The 26216-nt window shown below is 46.6% G+C and overlaps 1 protein-coding gene across 2 annotated transcripts in view; it reads right to left on the bottom strand.

Moving 5' to 3' along the window:
* Nucleotides 1-8511: 8511 nt before the first annotated feature.
* The window catches only part of N4bp2l2 (NEDD4 binding protein 2 like 2), a 56767-nt gene continuing 39062 nt past the window's right edge, over nt 8512-26216 (bottom strand). Inside the window, exon 8 of one of the 2 annotated variants that reach the window (XR_007832392.1) lies at nt 8512-8657. Coding sequence is in view for 1 of the 2 variants with exons in the window: in XM_051162831.1 (XP_051018788.1) it covers nt 17139-17241 (103 nt within the window). In the remaining variant the exon portion in view is untranslated. Of the gene's footprint in view, nt 8658-17123; nt 17242-26216 lie in introns of those variants that run through there. The other variant, XM_051162831.1, reaches the window with a different exon arrangement.

The raw sequence follows: 26216 nt of genomic DNA, 5'->3' as shown, positions 1-26216 counted from the left end.
AAAAAGCACAATTCATCCAGTATAACCAGTAAATCCAGAACTGGAAGGTGTGGAGCTGTGGGTGGAGCTTAGCCTGGAGGGGAGGTCAGAGTTCAGTAAGGAACAGAGCTGAGGGCTGGAGGTGTAGCCAGGCAGGGAAGGCCCTGAGTCTGTCCAGCAACAGAAACACACACACACACACACACTCAGACACTCACACTCACACATACACACAGGCACGCACGCACCCAAGCACCTGCGTCTTTAAGGTTATACCATGGAGACGGTTACTTCGCAGAGGAAGGGCCTTTCCTGATGGCAGGGTGCTAACAAATGTCTGCATGTTGAACAGGGAGGAAGTGACAATAATTCATATTTCTCCAAAATTTATTTTTTAAAAATTTAAGTACAACTAAATCAAAATCCGATAAAATACTAATAGTAGTATTCTCCTTATATTACAGGTTCTTTTTTTTTTTTTTTTTTTTTGACCACAAGAATTACAAATATATTTAAAGTATTACAGGTTCTTTATTACAATCTCTAACCAAATTTCTAGAGGTCAGATAGTCTGAGCACTTTGAAAATGTTCACTTGTTTGGAAATAATGTAGAACAAGACCAAATATTGCTTTATATTTTGAGTGGAAGAGGAGCACGGTAACGTAGACTCTGCAGTGAGATGTGTAGATACCAGAAGACCACATGCCAAGAGAGTAAATAAGAAATAAAATCCATGTACTTCCTGTTTAGGTCAGACTTGCTGACAAATTACGTTTGGCTTAATTAAAAAAAGTGGATAGCGGGTGAAGGCCAGCATAGGGAGCTAGAGTCGGATGAGGACAGCGGTCCCACAGACTGAGAGCAGCCCTTGGTGGCCAGTGGCAGTGCGTGTGTTATGAATAAGCTAAACCACACTTAAAGATGGTGAGTGTGGCTACTGAGAGGCTGGAGGCTCGGGCTTGGTTCCCGGCATCTACACTGTGGCTCACAACTGCCCCGAACTCCAGTTCCAGGGGATCTGGTGCCCCCTTCAGGCCCCTCAAACTACGTAATGCACTTAAATCTCTCTCTCCCCCCCCCCCCCTCTCTCACACACACACACACACTAAAACCAACAACTATTTGGTAAAGGAATGGCTAAGGTAATGTATTTTATTGTATATTTCACCACCATTTTTAAAAACTGGATAAATAAAACAACATTTAAATTTGCAAGATGAAGCTGTGACAGAGCTTGGCATCTGGGAGTGCAGTGTTCAAACCGTGGCTGCTTGCAGAGTTCTTCTTCTTCTTCTTTTTTTTTTTTGACATGAGTTATCAAGAGCGACATGTGAGGGATCATCCACGCCGGTACTGGAGTCTGGGCGCCCTGGCCTTCGTCAGCGGGCAGCAGCAGCAGCCGAGATCTGCAGACAAGCACACAGCAGCACACGCTGCTGCAGGAAAGGGGTCACGTCGCTGCCCTGGCATCTAAGGCCCATGCTACCCCTTCAGCCCACTCTACCTGGTTCTGCCCATTTCACCTACGTCCTGTTCTGCCTCCCTGAGGTAGAGCTCTTCACAGAGGTTAATAATGAATTTAACGCAAATGTGTAAGCAAGTTTCCTGGCTCGGTGTGTTCCTCTTCCAAGATCACATGAGCTCTGCGTTGCCGGAGGTGTGGGGAGGAGGAAAATAAACCCTTATTAAGAGCCCGATACTCTTCAGACACTATCCCGAATATGCAGCACATTTAATCCCCATTTCATGTTTCCACCAGAAAGTGACACTATCAGCTTATTTTTTTACAGCTAAAGAGAACCGAGGCTGTGAGGAGATTGCTTTTTTCAGGGCACACAGCAGGCGGCAGCTCCAGGACAGGCCCAGAAGGACTCACCCCTGTGGCCCCCTCGGCCTCCACACAGGACAGCAGCCAGTGCAGAGCACCTCGAAATAGGCAGAAATAGCCTTGGGACTGCTGCATCCCAGCGGGCCCCTTATAATCGCCTCTTTCTATATTTCTATTTGTTAGTACATTATGACAAACCAAAATGGAAGGATCTTTCTCAAATACACATATTGCTACAGACATGCTCAGGTGAAGAATTAGAACGAGGCTGTTGGTGAGGTCAGCGCATGGAGAACAGCTGGAGCCCCGTGGAGGAGCGATGTCAAAACCGGAAGTTCATACAGAGCCTGTCTGACACGAGGGGAGGCCACGTGGACAAGTGACGTCAAAACCGGAAGTACATACAGAGCCGGTCCTTGGACAGCTACCTCCCCTGTCTCCGTAGGGCCACTTCCCAAAGGTGAAGGATGCTGTCGTACAGTCCACAGGAGAGCAGGACAGGTCCGCTGCTTCTCCCTCAGCGCACAGAGTGAAAGTTCTCACTCTTTCCTCCAGAGTTCTTGCAGTCTCCTACCACGTCCATCTTGTCTAGAGGTCTCTCCCACTCTCTTCACTCCCAGCATGCAGTGCTCCACCTTCCCGCAGAAGGGGGGCAAGAGGAAAACCTCTCCTCTGAGGGGCCATGTATTTCTCGCTGCGAGTCAGACACGGATTACTCGCAGGAATGCGTTAAGATGGAGAGAGAAGACATGCCGAACACACATGCATCCCATTCTTACTGACTGCAGGCGTGTACACCCTGACATCCCCGCACACGGATTTTCTTTATAATGTCAGGTTCTGGGGAAAGTGTGATCCACCTGTGTGTTTCTAACGTCACTCTCGACGTCGAGTAGAGCACGTGACACGAGTGTCCATCGGTGCCTCTTCTTTTCTTAGAGCATCTGGTAACACAATATTTACACGTAACCTACAACCCTAATTCCTAGCTCTGGTCACGCACCAATTGGGTGTGTGTGCGGAACCTCTCACGCATTGTGTCGTCAGAGTACTCTGAAATGCCTTCTGACTAGTGAAATGAAAAACAAATCTTGGGAGCAACAATCCGAGCTTTGTTGTGGTTCACAGAAAGATGCGAGCTTGAAGAAAAGCCTTGAACATGCAGCAGTGCAGACAGGGTTGCTATGGTAACGATCGTCAACTGCACTACATCTGTGCTATTACTACCAGCGATGTCAACATCCATTTCCTCCTGACCACATCGAGGTCTCTGCGGCGAGATGTCCTCACAGGTCAAGGGACTTTGATTTTTAACGAGATCCTTCTGTCTTTTCTAGAAGTGATAATTGAGATACATGGAATATCAATTAATTCTCCTGTGCAGGCGTCCCTCAGGCGTCAGAAGAAACGTTACAACTACAGATACCGATCGGAACATTTAAGCACTGCCGTGTGTGTGCTCGGTTGACAGGGACTCACAGGGGCTGAGGCGGCAGTAAGTGCTGACCAACGGGCAGAGCGCCACCCTCACCCTTGGGAGGCCGAGGCAGGACCAATGCCACAGATTTGAGGTTACACAGGCCTACAGAGCAAGACACCATCTCAAAAGCAAAGAGGCAGCTTGTAAAAATGTACGCCTGGTTTTAGACACAAGACAAATTTGCACATAAGAAATGCCTGTTACCTTTACGCCACAGCTCTACATTTTGTCTTTAAACTTAGATTTTTACCACTAATTCCAAAATGTGCCCCCAGGTGCCTGCCTCTGCCTTCACTTACATCACTATTAATTAATCTAAAAACAAAAACAAAACCCAGCTATGCACTATTATTTCTAGCAGTCCAAGCTGGTCCTCCGCCAGCTTGCTGCATAAAGCAAGCAACCCTTAAGGACAGGGATGTTTTCCACTGTGGACTGAAAGATCATACCGTTGAGGAGATGCTGTCAAGTCAAGTAAACATGAATCTAACCTAATCAGCGCTAGGCTGATTATTTGCAATAAATGGCAGACTCTCCTAAATTAAATTAAATACAAGTTTCTCTTAGGACTTATTAAAATAAAATGTGCATGCACATATATCTACACATATTCGTTTTCTAATTTACATAAAAGCAAGCCCCCATGATTTTATTTTTATAGAAACTATCTATGGGCGGGAGGGATGGTTCAGCATGCATACTGCTCTTGCAGAGTGCCTGAGTTTGGGTCTCAGCACCTGCAGGCAGCTGCGGAGTTGGCCTGGCTCAGCTGCCTTGAGAGGCACACGTCGTAGGTTTTTCAGGCTAGAGTCCACGGCTCCTGGGCACAATGTGCCTCCCAGCTCCTGAGGGTCCAATGCACTCCGTCAGACAGCGAAGCATTCAGGCCACGTTGGGTTTCCCTATATGTTCCCTTTGGAGTCAAGGAAGCATGGAAGCGTGACAGGACAACTGGTCTCAGGCACTAATCCTGTGCACCCTGCATAGCTTGCAAACGCCACTGTGTCCTGGCAACTACAACTGCATTGATGCTGGCAGTTGCTAATATCGTCTGTTCCTGATAACAGTATAAAAGTCTGATTGTTCTCAATCAAGTGAGCACAGCCATGGTCTTGCTGTGGCCTCTCCAATCAAAACCTGGATTCATTTCTCCACGCCATATCAGCTGACCTTGGCCCAGCAAGTAGGCTAGGGCACTTACAAGTACCTACATCAGCTCGCATGCGCCTATAAATCCGACTCCAGGGAGATTTGATACCTCCAGCCTTTATATGCACATAGATACCAAACACATACACATAATTAAATGTAACAAAAACAACTATTTTGACTAGGAGTCTTTCAAGCCTAGAAAGATACCTCTGTTGATGTCCTCCATTATCTTGAGTGTCTTCCAGTCAAGTGGAATCATATGGCTGGTCATCAGGTGACAAGGACTCTGTGGGCATAAGAGGAGGTGGTGGACAAAATTCATCTCCAAAATCACACAGAGTTTTACTCTGAATGGATAATTATGCAAACATGCTGTCTGAACTCCTATGTTTAAAGTCTGATTTTGAAGATTTCTCAGGGCTGGCTAAGCAGGATTCCGTTGGTGGACAATGTTCAGAATTACTGAAAACCCTCACTACGTTTGTATGTGAAATGCTGTTGGTCCAGACTTTCCCACAAGCACAGACATATATTCCTTGGTACACAAATACGTGTATACTGAAAGTGTCACAGGCACAAAACTTAAGACAAAAGCTGAAGGTGTTTTAGACAGGAGTCCTGGTCTAAGCTCTATCTGAAATCATGAACAAAAATGTTTGTGTCATTTTTGTGCCCCCTTCAGAGAGAAAGTCCATATTAATTAGCATACCAGAAGGGTCCCTAACTTAAAACTATTAGCATCTGTTACCTCAGATGGGCATGAGGAAGGACAGGGGCACCAGACTAAAAGACACTAAGCAAATTGTATTCATTAATTACACCTCAGAATGAGTTTAAAAAGAATCAGCCCCATCCATCAATGGCTTGCCTTATTTGTAAATGAGGAGACAAGAGTGACACAAGTTAAAATCACTGCACATAGAACAGATAAGGGCCAGGCTTACGAGTAGTCCCTGAGTGAAGATTAGCACTGCTCACAGAATTATGGAATAGAGTGAGATCCGGGATCTCTGCTGGGATTCCTTCAGTATAAAGCTGAACTACAGCCATGCCCTCAGGAGGCAGAGGCAGGTGGATCTCTGTGAGTGCCAGGCCAGCCTGATCTACATAGTGAGTGCCAGGCCAGCCAGGGCTATGTAGAGAGACCCTGTCTCTAAAAAAACAAAGGAAAAGAAAGAAAAGGTACATCATAGGTAGTGTTTGTTCAAGGATGATGAATATGGCTGGAAGGGAAAGCAGAAGTGAAGAATTTTCCATTTAGAAATGGCATATGGTCAAAAAGGGAAAATGGAAACCAAGTAGAGGCTGCGAAGCAACTTGTTTGGTTGGCTAGATTATCAAAAGTTAAAATAACAGTAAAGATAATTGCATTTGTATTAAAGTTTGGCCAGGTGTCTTGCTGTTGGGCCTCTCGGAGCACAGCCAAGTGCAGCAAGTAATTAGACTAGTGATACAGCAGCCATAAGTGGGTGGTCAGAGACCGAGCACTGAGAGTGCTTGGCCATGGGATTTAGGCCGCGTGAGTCTGTCCAAAGCATTGGGAATTTAGAGCACTGGGACAGGGCAGGACCCAGGAGGCCTGCTAAGGTCCTCATATCTGGAAGCCCCAGGGACCTGCAGGGGTTAGAGCATGTCACAGTCTGTGGCGAGCCTCTCTTCAGATTGCTCTGGAATCTTCTCAGACAAGCTTTAAAAAGAAAAGTCAACAATTGCAGATGGGTTTGGATCGCTCAGTCTTTACTTCTCCCTCTTCCTCAATGCCACGTCTAAGACCTGCGACTGTGAAATATACAAAGTAGAAAGATGTGCAGGTCTTTTGTTTTGTTTTGTTTTGTTTAAATATGTATAAGGATACTGGAGAGATGCCTTGGCTGTTAAGAGCACTGGCTGCTCTTGTAGAGGACCCAGGTTTAGTGCCCAACACCCATGTGGTAGCTCACCACGGTCTGTTAGCCCACTCGCAGGGCTCCAGTGCTTTCTTCTGGCCTCTGTGGGCACCAGGCATGCACGTGGTGCACAGACATACATGCCAGCCAACACCTATAGCTATAAACTAAGTAGACAACAAAAACATGAACCTGCGTGTCATGCCTACGACTGGTACCCAGGGAGGCCAGAAGAGGGCAACAGACCCCTGGGAAGTGGAGTAGCAGATGGTTGTGAGTCATCGTGTGGGTGCTGGGAATCAAACCTGGGTCGGTGGCAAGAGCAGCCAGTGCTTTTAACTGCTGTGCCGCCTCTTCAGCAGGAACACGCATTGACAAAGACCTGACAAGCCAGGTACTACCTCTCTTTCACTGCTGCTATGAATCATAAGATCACTACATGATGTCACTGACCCATGACATATTTGTATATAGTAAACTGGACTTTTGTTTTTTTTTGTTTTTTTGTTTTGGTTTTGTTTTGTTTTATCGAGACAAGGCTCCTCTGTGTAACCCTGGCTTTTTTTTTTTGTTTTTTGAACTTGCTCTGTAGACCAGGCTGGCCTCACACTCAAAGAGATCCACCTGCCTCTGCCTCCTGAGTTCTGGGATTCAAGGTGTGCGCTCCCATGACCAGCTTGAACTTCTATTTTTCAAAAGTGAGAACAATTTACCTATTGGAACTGTAGAAGATCCAAAACATCTGACTGGGTGAAAGGCAAACCCTTGCAACAATGGCTCAAGGGGTTGGCGATTCCTGCATGTTAACCCATGGCTGTCCTCAGCTGGTGAGCACCGTGCTGGCTCCCAGCCTTGCCGAGTCTTCAGCTTTTCATCAAGTCTCTCATTTGAAAACTGAGATTCAGAAGAAATCCCAAAAGAGTGAAAAGTATGAGGCTGTCTACTCAAACCTTCCGCGGGAACAAACTCTTCTTCAGTTAGTTTCCTGGACACCATTTTCTGAGATTTGAAAGTCAAAAGTCTTCTTTTGTTGTTAAAAGATACCATGCAGAAGCCAGAGAGATAATGCAGCATGAGGGAAGGGGCCGGGTTCTTATAGAAATACACAGCGTACCCTAGTCTGAAAAACGACAGGCGATAAGGGCCAGACTGTCTGACAATACTTAGAGGAGACCCATGGAGGAGGGTGTCAAAGTAAAACCACAGCAGGTGATGGTCAGAGGTCGCCATCTTTTGCACCGTCTCATCTTTATTGACTATTTCGGAAGTATCTTTCCCCAGAAAGAAAATATTCTGCCTGTGACTTTCTGTTAAGACGTCACATTCCTCCTTTTCTTTGAGGTTGATAGGAGTCTGTCCCAGTAACTTAAAGTGTGGAGGCAAATTGCAGACCTTCCTCTGCGCCCCGTGAGTCCCCTCTGCTGGCTCTAAGGGGTGCTCTGGGGAGCCCAGAGGGGGCGCACAGCTGCTGGAGATATCTGTTCCGGGGCTTCCGGGTAAATCTACGATCTCAGCTTCAGGTGGCAAGCCTGCCAGTAGCTTCTTCTCCTTCGGTATCTCTGGGCCACCTCCCAAGCCTGCTGCCCCTTCAGAAGTAGAGATCACTGTAACCAACTGCTCCTCGCTTCCAGGACAGCTCAGCCTCCCAGATCTACCTTTCTTGGGTCTCTGTTCACACACAAACTTATGAGGACCCTCGGGCCAACTGCCCAAATACTGCTGACTCTCAGACCTTAGCTGTGAGTCTTCATCACACAAACTCGCTGTAAAAAAGGAGCCATCACTTTTAACTCCTCGCTTCTCTGGTGAAAGTTCCTTGGATGTGCTGGTCCCACCCTGAGGATGCACAGCAAACTCAGGCCAGCAACTTTCATCCATCATCTCTTTCTTCTGCATAAACGGAAATGGGGCTTTGCCAAGCGTGTCCCAGGTGTCGAAGGCTGAGTTGTGCCTGTTTCTCCTGTGCCTTTCTACCCTCCTTACAGAAGAAGTATGCTGAGAGCTTCTGTGACAAGAGGCAGAACTTCCACTCAGGACCGACAGTGAGGGTAAACATATGGCCCCCTCCTCCTTGCTGGGGAAGTAGCTCTTAGGTGTGTGGCCCAACTCAACCATAGCTACTGATTCCTTCTTCAGGCCGCCATCTATGGGATGCGCTGGTTCTCTCTTGGTCTCTCCTTCGTTCTGAGAATGAGCCTGACCTCCAGGCACAAGGTGACCTAAGGTTCTAAGTGAGTTCTCACTAGGACCATTGTTACTTTTCTTTCCTTTGCTGTTTCTCTTCTGTTTGCTTTTGTCAAGCCTGTACCCACTTTTCTTCAAATTTCTCCCTCTGAAATATAAAGAACAAACAAAATGCATAACAGGGTTTTGTTTTGTTTTTTTTTTTTAAGTTTTTGTTTCTCTGTGTATCTCTGGCTGGCTGTCCTGGACTCACTCTGTAGACCAGGCTGGCCTCGAACTCATGAATATCCACTGGCATCTGCCTCCTGAGTGCTGGGATTATGGCGTGAGCCACCATGCCTGGCCATAATTTAGTTTTTATGTAATACTGGCAAGCCTCTAACATTAGTGTGCAAACTCACTAGTTCCAGAGTGCCTTCATACTTTGTGCTCCATTAGCAATCACTTCTAATGAGATTTTAAAAGTTCACTAATATTTAATTAGAACACACTGAGGAAGTTAAAGCTCACATGTACACACTCAGTTCATAAGCCAGTAACTTTATGAAAACCTAATATTCATATTAAAGAAAATATTCCAGGTACACAGAATAGACAGCTTATATTTTGTAATATTTTACATTTTTAGGGAATAGATGAATTAATTATAATCCTGTTTAGAACCTCAACAACAGTTTTCTTAGAATGAAACAGATTTTAAGCAGGGTGGTGGTGGTATATGCTTTTAATGCCAGCACTTGGGAGGCAGAGGCAGATGGATCTCTGAGTTTGGGGCCAACCTGGTCTACAGTGAGTTCTAGGTCAGCCAAGGGGCTACACAGAGAAACCATGTCCCAGGTGGGGGTTGAGGAGCTTTCATTTTAGCTTACACTTCCACAGTCCCATATGGCAGGGGTCACATTGTGTCCACAGTTGGAAGCAGCCAGAGGTGGGCACTGCTGCCCAGCTCACTCTCTGTATTCCCTCCATCCGGATGCTACCAGATCTCTGTGAGTTGGAGGCCAGCCTGGCCAGCCAAGGCTACACAGAGAAACCCAGTCTCAAAAAATTTGAAAAAGAAAAGAAAAAAAGGAACAGATTTTATAATAATTTAGATTTGAAAGATACCAAGTGAGTGCAAGCGCCTCAGTATGGCAATTTTCTTAGTGGTTTTACTGATGGGTATGTGGTGATATGTGGAACTGTGTGGCTGGCAGTGACCGTAAGCCAGAGGCTATGACGCTGCTTTGTGAGGTGTTTGGAATGCATGATGATAGTTCTGGTGGTCACAGTGAGTGGTAGTGTGTTACAGCATGTGGTACTGAAGCCAGTATATGTCACCCAGGGAGAGCCAGAATTCTCATCACGTACACTACAAGTGTGTAGCTCTTCATTTATTTATGTATGAGTTTCTATCTGCATGCACAACTGCATGCCAGAAGAGGGCGTCAGATCCCAGTTTAGATGGTTGTGAGCCACCATGTGGTTGCTGGGAATTGAACTCAGGGCCTCTGGAAGAGCAGCCAGTGCTGTTAACTCCTGAGCCATCTCTCCAGCCCATGTAGCTCTTCCTAAGTGAGCACAATGCTTGATTCTGCTGAGCATGGCCAAGCTGTGGCCCACTGGCTGCACACATCCCAGAACAGCTACGAGTGCAGTCCAACACAAAACCGTGAGCTTGCTCAAGCCATTGTGAGGTTTTTGAGTGTGATTTTTTTTTTCTGTAACTCAAGTGCATAGTTCTCAATCATGAGCTTTAGAGATGACAACATATCTCAACATCCAAGAGTGACACTCCTGAAACATGGTGCCAAGGGACAGAGGCAGGCAGATCACTGTGAGTTCAAGGCCAGCCTGGCCTATAAAGAGAACCCAAGACAGCCAAGGCTACACAGAGAAACCCTGTCTCGAAAAAACAAAAACAAAACCACAAGAAAAAATCTGGCTGTATGCAAGCCTGTAGGGCATTTCTTAATTAGTGACTGATTAGGGAAGGCCCCAGCCCACTGTGGGTGGAACCTCCCTGGGCTGGTGGTCCTGGGTTCTATAAGAAAGCAGGCTCTTGGGGCTGGAGAGATGGCTCAGTGGTTAAGAGCACTGTCTGCTCTTCCAAAGGACCTGAGTTCAATTCTCAGCCTCTACATGGCAGCTCACAACTGTCTGTAATTCCAGTTCCAATGGCTCTGACACTCTCACGCTAAAATAAAATTAAATAAATTATTAAAAAAAAAAAAAAAAAGAAAGAAAGAAAGAAAGAAAGAAAAAGAAAGCAGGCTCGGTCAGCCATGAAAAGCAAAGCTAGTAAGTAGCACCCCTCCATCGCCTCTGCATCAGCTCCTGCCTCCAAGTTCCTGTCCTGTTTGAGTTCCTTTCCTGACTTCTTTGATGATGAACAGTGGTGTGGAAGTGTGAGCATAATAAACCTTTTCCTTCCCACGTTGCTTTGGTCACGGTGCTCATCACAACAACAGTAACCCTGATTAGGACACATATTTTAAAAGGAAATAAGCAGCATATGAAAATAGTCATCTGAGGATGGAGATGGTGGTAGAACACACGTCACATTCACAGGGTCTTGCACAAGTTTTGTTCTGGGTATACTGAGGATGTGACCGAAGATAATAATCCACCGTGCCTTTGGAGGAATCACCATAGGGATTATGACAGGAGGCTGCTCTAAACCAACAAACAAAGCCCGTGCCTAAATCTGGATCTTATTAAACGTCTAAATTGGCAATTTATTAAAGCATTTTACTGTGAGGTTCCCAAAGGGGTCTGTAAGGACTGGGATTTGTATGCACACAGAATACAGTGCAAGCCAGTGCAAAATCAGAGAAGTGTGGCAGACACAAGTACCAGTTCTGCATCAATGACACTTTTTTTTTTTTTTTTTTGGATACATTGCTTGCTCTTCAGCCCAGGCTAACCTCAAATTCTCAGCAATCCTCCTTGGCTCAGCATCCCGGGTGGTAGGTTTAGAGGAATGAGCTACCACACTTCAAATCCGCTCATGCTCTTTGGAGATTTTTAACAGTCCTTTGTCTAGAAATAGTGAGCCAGGCCTTCTGGAAAACAAGCATAAATCAGCAACCCCAGGGGGGTACCGGGAGATGAGCGATGTGGTGGCAGTAACTTCCGTTGGACTGTGTTTGCCTCAGCAGAGCCATTTTCCTCAGGAGCGTGGATGTCTACAGCGTGAGAAGCTCCTCAGAGCCATGTCAAGGCTTGTCACACCTGATCTCGCTTGTGCTGATTCACCTAAGGATGAATGGCCCTGCTGGGAAAGGAGAGCATCGCTAAGTGAGGGTGAGTCATAAACAGGAAGTCTCAAGAGCTAAAGGCACAGCCTGCAGCCTTGAAGGGAAGGAAGGAGCGAGAACTAAGCAAGGTAAACACATCTGTTATGAGTAAGACTGGGTGATGGCTCAGAATCTAAGGCCGTGGGCAGGAGCACAATGTATTCCTCAGAGTTAGAAGGGGCGCTTCTCGGAGGCGAGCTAACCTGACCAAGGGAACGTGACCAGGACAGAAAGGTCAGAGAGCATTTGGATGGCTGTTGGGAAGAGCAAGGAAGCGAGAATACAAAGGGCATGGTGAGTGATGACGGCCACGAAAGATAAAGGGACGAGAGGAGAAGGTGGACATGCTGGCTTCCACTGCAGAACCCTGCACAGCATCTCTGGCATGTGTGCTCCTTCTCGCCAAAGGTCAAAGCACCGGCAGGCCAGAGGACTTCTGACAGGCTTGTGGAATGACTACAGCTTGGATAACCCACATCAGACCCTGACACTGGCTCGGTAGTCTGATAGCAGGTAGGTTCACAGGGAGATGTGCCTCCTTTATAAAATGGGGTAATGTTCCCTTCTTTCGGAATGGCTATACGGATTATTAATATGGGTGCTCTGAAGTGACTCCCACTTAAATGACAGGACAGATGACTGAATCTTTCCTCTTCTGATGGCACACCGAACATTCCCAGCAAGATAGCTTTCTGTTATAACTTTGTCTTTTTTGCTTTTTGAGACAGGGTTTCTCTGTGTTGCCTTGGCTGTTCTGGACTCCCTGTGTAGACCAGGCTGGCCTTGAACTCACAGCGATCCGCCTGCCTCTGCCTGCAGAGGGCTGGGATTAAAGGCATGCGCCACCGCCATGCCTGGGTTATAGCTTTGTCTTTTAGCTCTGTTTAGAGCTGTGGTCTTGAAGGATCATGGTGTGGTTTGTCTCAGTAAAGATGACGTGCTAAAGCAGTTGTTAAATTAGTTGTGGACAAGACCACTGAAAAATGTTTTAGAAGTCAGGAAACCCTGTCACCGCGCCCTCATACTGCTCTGAATGTCAGCAGGTTCAACCTCCATTTTAAAAATCAACATAAACTAGACATTCTTGGTAATGCATTGCAGGCATGGCTTCTACGTGAAAAGGAAACAACAGAATCACACAGAAATGTTGGGGAACTGCGTGGAGGAAAATAGTGTCAGTACTTTCCTCTTATCACCTTTAACTGTGCTTGTAATGGACAAGGCTCTTCACGGGGGAAACTCAACTGAGTTTCTGGTCAATAAAATGAGGCTGTTTTGCTTTAAGGTAAAAAAAAAAAAAAGGTTAGTGAAAGTGGAGCTGGGGCTGTGGCCTGTACTAGCATTTGCCTAGAACTCATAAAGAATGTTTACAGTAATTTTTACATAATTTCATAGGAATTCCTCACTCTGGGATGTAACCCAGAGCCTAATGCATTTTAATCAAGCACCTTATCAACATCATCATCCCCGAATCCTTGTATTAATCTGTTCAGTGAAGAAAGGAAGAAAAAAGTGTTATTTTGGGAGATAATTATTTGAACATACACATTTAAAAATCTGTAGCTAAATCAACAGCATTAATAAGTAAGTTTGGCAAATGTAGCCGGACATAAAACTAACGTTCAGGGAAGGCACATGGCAGGGTAGCAAACTCCAAATCCATCCTTCCACAGCAGCAGTTGGTAAGGACTGTCACAATCAACCTCATCAGAACTCTGAAAACATCAGAGCTTTGCAAGAACAGTTATTAATCAAGATAACCCCAGAAGTCGGGCTGGAGAGATGGCTCAGAGGTTAAGAGCACTGTCTGCTCTTCCAGAGGTCTTGAGTTCAATTCCCAGCAATCACATGGTGGCTCACAGCCATCTATGAGACCTGGTGCCCTCTTATGGTGGACAGGTGTACATGCAGGCAGAGCGCTGTATACATAATAAGTAACTAAAAACAAACAACAAACAATCCAGAAGTCTCAGTAAGAAGACTCCGTGATGTTTCTAACTTGCTGGAGCCTTATCTAATGCTGCTGATGTTGGTGTTGGGTACTGAACATAGCAAGTATCTTTCAGTGCAAACTTCTCGTAGCAGAGGCAGCAAAAAGACCCTATTATCAATAATTGTAGTTGTTTCAACCTCTCTGGTCCCATCTATGGCTTACTTTTGTTGTTGTTTTTTGTTTTGTTTGAGTTATAGTCTCACGATGTTGCTTTGCTGGCCTGGAACTCACTATATAAAACCAGGCTGCCTTGGAACTCTTAGAGATTAGCCTTGCCTCTGCCTCCCAAGTCTGGAATTAAAGGAGCATGCTACCACACATGGCTGGCTGGCTTCCATTTTGGCTGAAAATCTCTCTGAGAACAGTAGGGCAAGAGGCATCTGCTGAACACATTACGAGGCAAATCCATTAGGCAACATATATGGGACTAACCTCAGGGCATAACACTTATAAGGAGAGGCAGGAATGAGGGCTGAGACATTGCCAGGTATGTCTGGGAATTACAAAGTCAAAGCTATGGTAGTGTGGGTATCTGAGAAGTCCCTAAGCTTCCATTTCTGGCTCACAAACTCTATTCAGGCTGGAAGCAAACACTAGGGCAGAGTTTCAATGAGCCTTTGTGTGGACAATGAAAGCAGGGAACAGGCCCTTGTGGCACAAGTGGCATTTGACTGTCATAGCTGTTGTCTTTTTTTTTTTTCCCAAGACAAGGTCTTTTTGTGTAGCCTTGGCTGTCCTGGACTCACTTTGTAGACCAGGCTGGCCTTGAAGTCACAGCGATCTGCCTGCCTCTGCCTCCCAAGTGCTGGGATTAAAGGCGTGCGCCACCATGCCCGGCTCCATAGCTGCTGTCGAAATAAACTTAGCAACTGGCTGGGGCTACAGCTCAGTGGAAAGATACCTACCAGCATGCTTGAAAGTGCAGCTTCAATCTGTGAAGTGCTTCAGGGTCATGCATTGGTGCAGCTAGTTTATGGCCACCTCGAAACACATGAGCCTCTACCTCAAAACACATGAGCTTATCAACTATACCTCTAAGACGTTCTGAATGTAACAGTACCCTATTCTCCAGCTATAAAAATTGTCAGCCGGGCGTGGTGGCTCACGCCTTTAATCCCAGCACTCAGGAGGCAGAGGTAGGCGGATCTCTGTGAGTTCAAGGACAGCCTGGTCTACAAAGTGAGTCCAGGACTACAAGAGAAACCCTGTCTCAAAAAAAAAAAAAAAAAAAAAAGTGTCTATAACTAGATGGCCTAAAATCTCTAATGTGGTAGTGGCACATGCCTTTAATACCAGCAGAAGCAGAGAAGCAGGCGGATCTGAGTTTGAAGCCATCCTGGTCTACCGAGTGAATTTCAGCAGAGGCAGGGATACACACAAAAAAAAACCCCTGTCTCAGGGGGGAAAAAAAAAAAGCTGTATCTTAGTCCCACCATTGGTGCCAACAGACAGCAATGGTAAAAAGGAAATGCATCTTAAAGTTCTTATTTATTTATTTACAATTCCACACTTATGCCAGTCTTTTGACCTTATTCATCTCTATTCCTCTTCTGTCCCTTCCTCTCCTGCCAAACCCTTTCTTCTTCCCAAGACACTTTTCCTCCCTCCCTCCCTCCCTCCCTCTCTCTCTCCTTCCTTTCTTTCTGTGGCCCACTGTGTTTTATTACAGTTTCGCCCATGAGCACGGTAAGAACAGCTTGCAGTAGCTATGGCCTTTATGGTCCTTATTTTAACATTAAAAAGTTAACACAAGGCAGCCAGGTGCGGTGTAGCACGCCTGTAATCCCAGCACTAGGGAGGCAGAGGCAGGAGGGTCACTGTGAGCTCAAGGCCAGCCTGGTCTACAAAGTAGGACCAGAACAGCCAAGGCTACACAGAGAAACCCAGTCTCGGGGCAGAAAAAAGCTAACAGAAACCTAGCCATCTGTTAGACACCAACTGTCTTTACTGGGAACTTGCTGACATTTCTAGGTGTTCTGGATATGTGAGTCTGTCTCTCTCCCATGTGCTGCCACTTTAAATGTGTCACCACTACTATACTATAGAGGTCTAAACTTGCTTAAGGGGCACGAGAACTACTTTCTGGATGTTTCTAGCAGTCCTAGGTAGGGTGTTTTGGCTTTTTGTTTTTGTTTGTTTTTTTTTTTTTTTTAGTCTAACTGCATCCAGTGTTTTTATATCATCAACTATTTTCAAACCATCTGGCTTAATTTTTGGTTCTTCTCTAAGGGGTTGACCCAACTTTGGCTTCTGCCCCACACTATCACAAAAGTGCACAGTATAGGGAGGCCACTGGCCTAACCTCACTGGATTTCTGCAAACCGCCTCCAGTAGCAGGAGATTTGAAAGGCAATCCATAGGGCTTGGTGTGCAGAGCATGTGGCATCTGCTTTAGGGACACTGGCCAAGAGTCAGAGTTAACAAAAAAGGAAAAGCCCCAGACATAAATCCACACACCTATGGACATTGGTTTCTATAAAGAAGCCAGAAGTACACACTGGGGGGAAAGGACAGCGTCTTCACCAAACGGTGCTGCTCAGACAGGATGGCTGCATGGAGAGGAGTCCAAACAGATCCATACTTACCACCCTGCACAAAACTCAACTCCCAGTACATCAAAGACCTCACCATAAAACCAGATACTGCACTTGGCAGAAGAGCAGGTGGGGACTCGCCCTGAGCTTATCGGCACGAGCCAAGACGTTCTGAACAGAACATGGACAGCACGGACAGTAAGATCAAAGACTGACAGATGTGACCCCCTGAACCTGGAAACTGAAAAGCTTCCGCACAGAGGAGGACACTGTCACTCAGACGAAGTGTCAGGCCACAGAATGGGAAGAGATTTTTTTACCAACTACACATCTTATTGAGGGCTAATATCCAAAATATATAAAGGGGGGGGGGGAAGTGGTGCACACCTTTAATCCCAGCACTTGGGAGGCAGAGGCAGGCGGATCTCTGTGAGTTCGAGGCCAGCCTGGTCTACAAAGTGGGTCCAGGACAGCCAAGGCTATACAGAGAAACCCTGTCTCGAAAAACAAAAAAGAAAACATATATCAAGAAAACCAATAACCCAATTAAAAAATAAGGCACAATCTAAACTGAACTCTCAAAAGAGGAAACTCAAATGGCTGAGAAACACTTAGCAAAATATTCAACATCCTTAGTCATCAGAGAAAGGCAAATCAAAACCACTTTGGGATTTCATCTAACACCTGTCAGAATGGCTAAGATCAATAAAACAAGTAACAGTTCATGGTGGTGAGGAGATCCATTGCTGGAGGGAATGCAAGCTTGTGCAGCCACCGTGGACATCAGTGTGGGGTCCTCAGCTTGTGCAGCCACCTTGGACATCAGTGTGGGGTCCTCAGCTTGTGCAGCCATGTGGACATCAGTGTGGGGTCCTCAGCAAGATGGGAATCAGCTCTTGGGCATGTACTCAAAGGATGCTTCATCCTACCACAGAGACACTTGCTTAGCCATGATCTCTGCTGCTCTATTCATAATAGCAAAAAATTGGTAGCAATCTAGATGTCACTCAACAGAAGGATAGATATATAAAATGTGGAGTATTACTCAGTTGTTTAAAAAAAAAAAAAACCTTCTATTTCCCCATTCTCCCATCACACTCTCATCTGGAGTCCCAATAGCAAGTCCCAGCATCTGTCCCAATGCCTTGCTGAGTGAAGACTCTCAGAGGACATCCATGTTGGGCTAATATCTAATTATAAGTGAGTATATACCATGTGTATCTTTCTAGGTCTGGATTAACTCAAGATGATCAAATTTAGTTCTATTAATTTGCCTGCAAATGTCAAGATTTCCTTGTTTTTAATAGCTGAGTAGTGTTCCATAGTGTAAATGTATCACAGTTTCTTTATCCATTCTTTGACTGAGGGACATCTAGGTCATTTCCTGATTCGGACTATTATGAATAAGGCTGCTATGAACATAGTTGAGCAAATAAATGTCCTTGTTGTGTGGTGGAGCCTCTTTTGGGTATATTCCAAAGAGTGGAATAGCTGGGTCTTGAGGTAGCCCTATTCTCAATGTTGAGAAAGCGCCAGATTGATTTCCAAAGTGGTTGTACAAGTTTGTACTCCCACCATAGGGTCCAGGAACCCTACAAGAAGACCATCAAGGCTGTTGGATCTGGACCCAAGGGGCCTGCACAAACTGCTGCACCAAGCAAGGACAATGCATGCAGTAAACCTAGACCCCCTGTTCAGATCTAGCCAATGGACAGCTCATTCTCCACAGTTGTATGCTGTGTGGGGACCGACTCTGACATGAACTCTGGTGCCTCCTATTCAACCACTTCTCCTTGGTGGGGAGGCCTGGTGGCACTCAGAGGAAGGGGAAGCAGGCTATGTTGATGAGATCTGACAGACTGTGATCATATGGTGGGGGAGGAGGTCCCCTTCTGTCACAGGTCTAGGGGAAGGGGACTAGGGTGAAAGAGGGAGGAAGGGAGGGAGGGGGGAACGGGAAGATACAAGCGAGGGGATAACAATTGGGATGTAACCTTAATAAATTATTTAAAATATAATAAGAAACATGAAATAAAGGTTATTCTTACCAGGCATGGTAGCACACGCCTTTAATCCCAGCATTCGGGAGGCAGAGGCAGGTGGATTGCTGTGAGTTTAAGGCCAGCCTGGTCTACAAAACCATGAAATTTGCAGGTAAATGGGTGGAACTAGAAAAAAAATCATTCTGAGAGAGGTATCCCAGATCCAGGAAGACAAATATGGTATGCATTCATTCACTTCTATGTGGATACTAGTTGTTAAGCTAATGACAACCAAGTTACAATGCAGAGAACCACAGAGGTTAGGGATAGATGAGGGACTAGGTGGGGAAGACAGATCTTAGGAAAGGGAAATAGAATAGTCATGAGTGGACGAGGAGGCTGGAATGAGGGGCTCAAGTCAGGAGGGAGAGGGAGGAGCGAGATGCGGGAAGGAAGCTAAAAATGACGGGTAGTATAGAACCTAACACGGCAGACGCTTGCTAGAACATATACAAGTAACAGGGGAGACAGAGGCCCAACTTGGCATTTGTCATCATGCGAAGCTTCCAGTACCAGGCATGGATTACATCTAATTGAATCGTTGGCCAAGTGTCCCATGGACAACCCCAAACAACCCAGGCTGCTGCCAATATTATACATAGGTTGCTCCCCACAAACTGACCCACTGTGCGTGAAGAAGTCCAGCTGGTGGCTGCACAGAGCCATCACCCGTGTTCTAGCAGCTTTCGTACAGGAAGGTCCTCTGTACACCACCAAGACATGGAAACACCAAGACAGCCCCAATCCCTTGGATGGACAATGGTGTCTTGCCTGCGAGACAGATATGCTAGGGCAACGGCGGCATAGAATTTGTGGGAGTAACCAACCAATAACTGACTTAAGGCCCACTCCACAAGACAGAGCCCATGCCCACCACTGCTTGGGTGATCAAGAACCTGAGACTAGAAGGTAAAACCAAATACTACTGTTTTAGAAAAAAGAAACATGAGTCTTAATGACATTCTGCTAGACTCACAGATCAGTGCCTTGCTCAGCCATCATCAGACTCCTCCTGAAGCAGACAGGAACACACCACAGCCAAATATGCAGAACGAGAGATCCTGGAACACTCAGGCCTAAATGGGTCATCTCAGAGAACCCCTCAAAGAGGAGGCAGAAAGAGTGTAAGAGACTCACATGCATGTGAGTCCTATCTACAGACAGGAGTGTGAGGAAGATACAAGGCCTCTTACTTTTGTCCCACTCTTCCTCATTATTTAGACTGTTGGTGTGTTTGAAGATACAGCAGGCCCCATAGCTCCTCCAGTGTGCTCCTGGGGTGCCACAGCCTCTGCTCCAATGGACTATCTCCCATTTGCAGAAGCAGCTCAGCAGCACACTGCTTCCTTTTTCTCCTTCCTCGTGGTACAGGTGGAGAGATACAGCCTTAAGCCATGCTTCAGAATACATCTGGTTTTTATTTTCTTTTCCCGCTTGCAGTTTTCTTTGATTCATGATATATTATTTCATAGGAAGACCCTGGCACATACATTACCAGAGAAGTGAGTGGAAACTGACGTTTGTGATGGGCCAGCTAACTTCTTGGATCTGGCCAGTGGCTTTATGTATCCAAAGGACTTATATCTGAAAGGTTGAAGTCAGGGGCCATAGAAGTCAGGGTCATTTCTCTACAGGCTTTGGCTTCCTCCTTCCCTCTCCATGGGTCCCCTTTGGCCAACAACTCAACTAGATGGAATCCATTCCTGGTACTGGAAGCTTCACTTGGTGACAAGAGATGTCCAGAAGGCATGAACAATGCACAGTTTCCTGACTGTCCGGTCTTCCAGGCTTGTGCTTCATTACGTTACACAGGTGGAGCTGCTGCTGCTGTTGCCCCTCTGGAACTGGAGACACCTAGGACTGCTGGGCTGCGCAGCCTGCAAGCCAACCCCCAATGGGAAGCATCCTTGTGAGCAGTATGTTCATGGCCTCAGTCCCCACGGTCTTTATCTGCAGCCAGGATCACTAGATCCATCCAAAATCAATTATAAAATGTCAATGGTTTCTGGTATTGCTGAGTGGGCTGAGGCCCCTGGCTCTTCAACAGCCAAATTACAAACAAATTCCATGTCAAGGCTTCTTATTTATACTTTAGCATGTGGGTACAAAACCAAGTGGCTAAAAGTGAGTCTACTTCCAACCATGTCCTATGTTTTTAACATGTAAGGAAAACCAGCCTTCACAACACTGCCTCAGAGCCCTATGACGTTCTCTGCACAGGCGGGCTGACACCAGGGAGCGTCACATTTGCCGACTGTCGCGTCACACGCGGATACGGGAATGGTCTGAAGGCAGGAGTCCTGAGGCCTGAGTCCTCACCTTCCTTCCCTTGACGATAGGGGTGCATGGGTCCACCTCTGAGGCCTTCCCTCTCCTCTCTGTAAGACCTGAAGGAGAGGCCCTGAACATTTAGCACTAACACCCCAGTTATGTAGCCTGTCACACTCTACCAAAGATATATCAGTGGTGTTTAATACTGGTATCAAAACACAGGAGAAAATAAAAATTCTTCTCTTTCTATACTAGAGGAAGCAGAAAGAGCCCTGACTATGTAAAGTCCTGAGTGAATGTGCGTGCTCAAAGTCCCCAGAGCCTCATGAAGGAACACCATAGCTGCCTGCCCTGGGGTGGGGCTCAGAGGGATGGCAAAGCCTTCCCTGGGGGACCCAATGGGTGTGTTGACAGTGTGCAGAAATGCCCACAATAGCTTCCTTCCCCTGGATGCTTACTGCCTAGACACTGCTCCCCTACAGAGACTACACCTGTCTTTTATTCCGTATGTAATGAGCCCCACTCCTTGCCCAACTGTATGCAATAACTGTCTTCAACTCTACGAAACAAACAAACAAACAAACAAACAAACAAACAAACTCAATGAGCTTCCGGGGTGCTGTGGTTTTTCCAGCTAGGAGTCTGGACAACCTGATGCCAGTTTTCTGCCCATCCGAGCATCTGTCTTTTCTTATTCCTTCACTGTCCTAGTCAGCGAGGCATGATGCAAAGGTCATGAGTGGAGCAGCAACTTGTAAAAACCACAAACCTGTAGCGTTGTCATGAGAGCAGCGGTCTCTTTTCTTGACTGTGACTGAAGGGTTCACTACATTGTCATTGTTACTCTGCTACTCTCGGCAGTGTTTGAGCGTCCCTCATCGCGGTCAGCTGCCTTGCTCTGAAGTGGTACTTCTCAGGTTTTTACCCCACAACACTCTCTTGCCCTTTTAGATCTTACCGTAGACTATCAATGGTATTGCCTTAGTTTGTTTCCTAAGGACCCACTTCCAGGTTCTAAGTGGAGAGTGTCATTTCAGCACGATTTGTATTAAATGCCCATATAGATTTTACCCCAAATAATGTCCCTGCCACTTCTACATTCAACACATGCTTCACGCTTGCACCTTTGAGTAAATATATAATACACTCACATTTCAAGTTACCGGAAAGCTACTGGGCTCTGTGCACGGTCTGTCACAACAGCTTGTGCCTCCTTCTGTGACCCCCTTCATTCCCCTGTTAAGGCCTCCCAGCTCCTAGCCCTAGAAAAGAATAAATGAACCCCTCTAAGTTCTCTGAAGACATGCCTTAGGTAGCCCCTCCGCCCCCCAGGTTCCAGGACCTCAGCCCCATCACTAGCAACCAAGTCTCTCTGCTCCCATCACTTCTGTTCCAGTCCCATTCCTACAACTGAAGACATAGGAGCACACCTCACTATTGATCAGTAATATCACTATGGGGCCATCCCCACTCCCTGGGCCCAGGCAAGGGATGAAGGTGTAATTCCACCCTTCAGCTGGGTCTAGCAAAAGGCAGGTTTGAGAGGGGCCACTATCCACATAAATGAACCACCCTGGTCTCAGTTCTCTGAGACTCCATCTGTGGTCCTGGCTTATGTAGGAACACTGAAATCCCTTTCATCAGGCAGATGGAGCCTTCAGCCTTCCTAACTATGTAGTCCAATACCTCAGGATGTCCATGCCCTCGTCGACTAACAGGTAATGACCGGGACTCCAAAGACGCCCCAGCGCAGCAACCCAAGCTGCATCGGGTCGTATCCATGCCATCAACTCTCCTTACAAGGCTCCCACCCGTGTGCTTCCTGAACCATGCCTCCGCTCCCTTCAGGCTGGTCTGTACTCTTCCTCCCAGCCAGACCCATGGAGGAGACCAGTGGGTCTCGACGGGACTAGAATTCCCCTCTAGCTCAGATGTGACACCAAAAGCATGGGCATGTCAAAAGGATCATGCTTGGCTATGCGGAGGCAAACCTCAGGCTGTCACTGCGGGCCACTGACTGCCCAGTGTCTTCATATAGCTACCGTAGCAACTGCAGCCTCCCTAGAGTTTTGAATGAAGCAGAGGAAGAGCTGGCTGGCAGACAGGGCACTATCTTTACATAAAGGCATACGCTCCAAGCTATCTCTTTTGACCACTCTTCTGACATATCTATAGTCTGCTTTGGTGAGAAAGTCAGACACTTATTCACTGTAACAACGGGCTGGGTTCATAAGCAGGAATACTACTGAATTCCCAAGAGCCATCTTGTGCTCCTCACTTGGGAGTTCAAGATAATCCCTGAATCTGTCTGCTCCTCTCCTGGTATTCTGGCCTAAGAAGTGACAGGTCAGTCCTGTGGTAGGATAGGGAGGTGGGAAGGACTGGATGGAGACCAAGCCAGCTGGCTGAGTAGCCTCTTTTCAGAGACAAACAAGGAAAAGGAGCATTCTTGGGAACTTGATGTCCTTGTCAGATGGGCGAACCCATTTCCAAAGCAAAGTTCATGTCTTCTTAAATAGAGAGGGGAACAGAAACTCAGGAGAACCATATCTCTCATACTGGCACTTTCTAACACAAGAAAACAGGAAGCACCACAAGGTGCTCTCTCAGGACCAGGGCCGGGGACTACTGGAAAAGGACTAAGGGCTCAACTAACTGTTGCACAAATCCAGAGACATTGCCATGCTATAAAACTTACTGAGCAACTCAGGGCCTTGCACCATCTAGGCAAACCCTCTCCTCTATTACCGAGACAGTGACATCCCCTTGTTTGCTTTGCTTTTTGAGACAGGGTCTCACTAAGTCACCAGGCGGGCTCTGAACTCACTGCATGGCCCAGGCAGCCTTTGAACTTGTGATGTCCTGTTTGCGCTTCCCATATGCTAGTGGACAGGTGTGTGCCACGCCCTGCCGTGTTTAGTTCCTCCTAGTCCAGCGGAGAACTAAGAGCTGTAACACCGCAGCTGAGACAAACAGTTAACCTGATTAAGCAGGCAGTGGCTGAAGTAAGCTATGCCTAACCAAGATCAGAAGGACACTAAAACGGCTCCCCAAAGCAGAATACTAGCAGAGAAATGGGGGAAACTACACTACTAAAAGGGCCAGATATATTTACTCATTAGAGTAAGCACCCCTACCCCCCACTAAGCTAATGTAGTTACCAAACCAATGCCAATAGGCTTGGCCTCTCAAGCTGCTCAGCTACATGATATGTACAGCCGCACAGTTGGTAAGCTATCCAGGTGTCCAATTCTATGCTACTAACTTAAAATGCTACTGTACAGATGAGAACACAGGAAGAGGTTTGCTGCTTGTTTACAAGATACCTAAATTGTGGTTGCATTGCTTTAAAAAAGTCTTTATAGACTTTGACAGTAATTTCCTATGTATTTAATAAAAGTATTCTCCAGGTTTGTGTGTTGATCTGTATTTTGATTTTTGTTCCTAGTAGCTCACTTTTAGTACACTTTACTGAAGTAGACTAGCATGGGAGGATTTTTTGAAAACAAGGTCTCAGGTCTTCAGGCTGGCCTCCCTCCCACTGTGGCTTGGTGGAGATGACTGTGAACATCTGATGCTGCAACGCCCACATTCCAAGTGCTGGGATTGCAGGCACGCACCACGCCCAGCTCTGTGTAGTGCTGGCACTGAACTTGGGGCTTTGCACAATAGGAAAGGCCTCTACCGACTGAGCTACATCTCTAGTCCCATGGGGAAAATTTAAAGTTAAAACAAAAACCCACTAGACTGAGAAGTACCTATTTAAAACGGTGAGCGTGATTCAATTGTGTGACGTCTCAGGGACTTCCTAGGGGATTCCTGTTGTCTGGTTCTTGACCTGGTCTCTGAACACTTCTCTACAGCATGACCGGCAGTTTTTCTAATGGGTGACAAATAGAACCCGTAAGGGGAATTCCCAAACTCTGCGAAGAGAGGCCTCTTCTGTCAATTCTAGCAGTCTTTAAATGAAGTGGACGAGGCCGAGACCCACTGCTGTCTCCTACCTTCCACCCCAGAGGCTCCTGTCTCCCCACCCCCTTTTGTCTTTCCAGCTCAGACTTCTCTGAATTACACACACATGCAGCACTTGCACGCCTAGAACGCCCTCCTGATGAAGACCTATCCCAATCCACTCTCTCTCACCTATCACTTGTCCCCTGAAGTGAACCACTTCCACCTCGTAACTTCACGGTAATGGATTTTGTGCACGTGTGTAGCTGTGCAGGAGTCCACAGTCCGGTGGAGGACACTGGTGTCCTGCTCTCTCTCTCTCACTCTGCTACCTTGAGCAGGGTCTCTCGCTGACCTGCAGCCAGGCTGGCAGGCAGTGAGCCCAAGGGATTCTTTGATCACCAATTACTACAGACACCAGGGTTCCAGGTACACATGACCATACCTGGCTTTTACATGGCTTCTGGTGATTTGAACTCAGCACCTCACGTTTGTTCAGCAAGTGTTCACGCCTGCTGAACCATCCTCCTCCTCTCCAACTCTTAAGTCACAGTTGTCTCACATGGGCTACTGCACGCTGCATAAGCCTGCCTACATACTTGCTTCGCTAAGTCATCCTAAGACAGACACTGGATTGGATTATAGTCTTAAAACACTGGCCACTCTGTTTCTTCACTTAGAACTCAGCGGCATCCCTTCTCAAGCATGGTAAAGGGCCAAACTCACTCCATTTTGAGACTTCACGTTGTCTCATTTGTTGATCTTTGACTGGCTTCCATACTGCTACTCTGCCCTAGGCTGACATGACTCCAAACATACTGGTTTCTTTGCTTTTCCATGACCACACCAGTCTCATCTTCTTAAGACTCCCAAGTTGACAGATTCTGCCTTCTTGAAATGTTTCTTCTTTGGGCCCAGGGGTCCTGCTCAAACTATGGCACCAGCCAAGGACACTACGTGCAGTAAACTTGGAACCCCTACCCAGATCTAGCCAATGGACAGGACATTCTCCACAGTTGACTGGAGAGTGGGGACTGACTTTCACACAAACTCTGGTGCCCCATATTTGACCACGTCCCCTGGATGGGGAGGCCTGGTGGCACTCAGAGAAAGGATAACAGGCTACCAAGAAGAGACTCAATGCCCTATGAGCATATACAGGGGGAGGAAGTCCCCCTCAGTCAGTCATAGGGGAGAGGAGTAAGGGGAGAATGGGAGGGAGGGAGGAGTGGGAAGATACAAGGGATGGGATAACAGTTGAGATGTAATATGAATTAATAAAATATTAAATATATTAAAAAGAAAGAAAGTCAAGTCACAAAAAACCAAAAACCAAAACAAAACAGAAAAAGAAAAAAAGAAATGTTCCTTCACTGCTCTTAAGTTTCTGTACAGATGTTGTCAGTCACCCAAAGTAAAATGCCAGCCATTCCCTTAGGTTCTGCCCTGTGCTCCCAGGCACACGGCTTAGTCACCTTCCATGACTGACCATGCGACTTCCTTGTCTACTACTGGGGCGGCTTCTCTGTACTCACCAGGCAAAAGCCACTCACCGCGCCCACTGCTACATCTCTTATGTTCTGGAACACTGCTGACACAGTAGGCACCCAGGAACTGCTCCACAGGGATAGATCCT

Source organism: Acomys russatus, chromosome 19 (genome assembly GCF_903995435.1).
Source record: "Acomys russatus chromosome 19, mAcoRus1.1, whole genome shotgun sequence".
Classification (NCBI taxonomy): Eukaryota; Metazoa; Chordata; class Mammalia; order Rodentia; family Muridae; genus Acomys; species Acomys russatus.
This window is presented reverse-complemented; position numbering and strand designations above follow the sequence as displayed.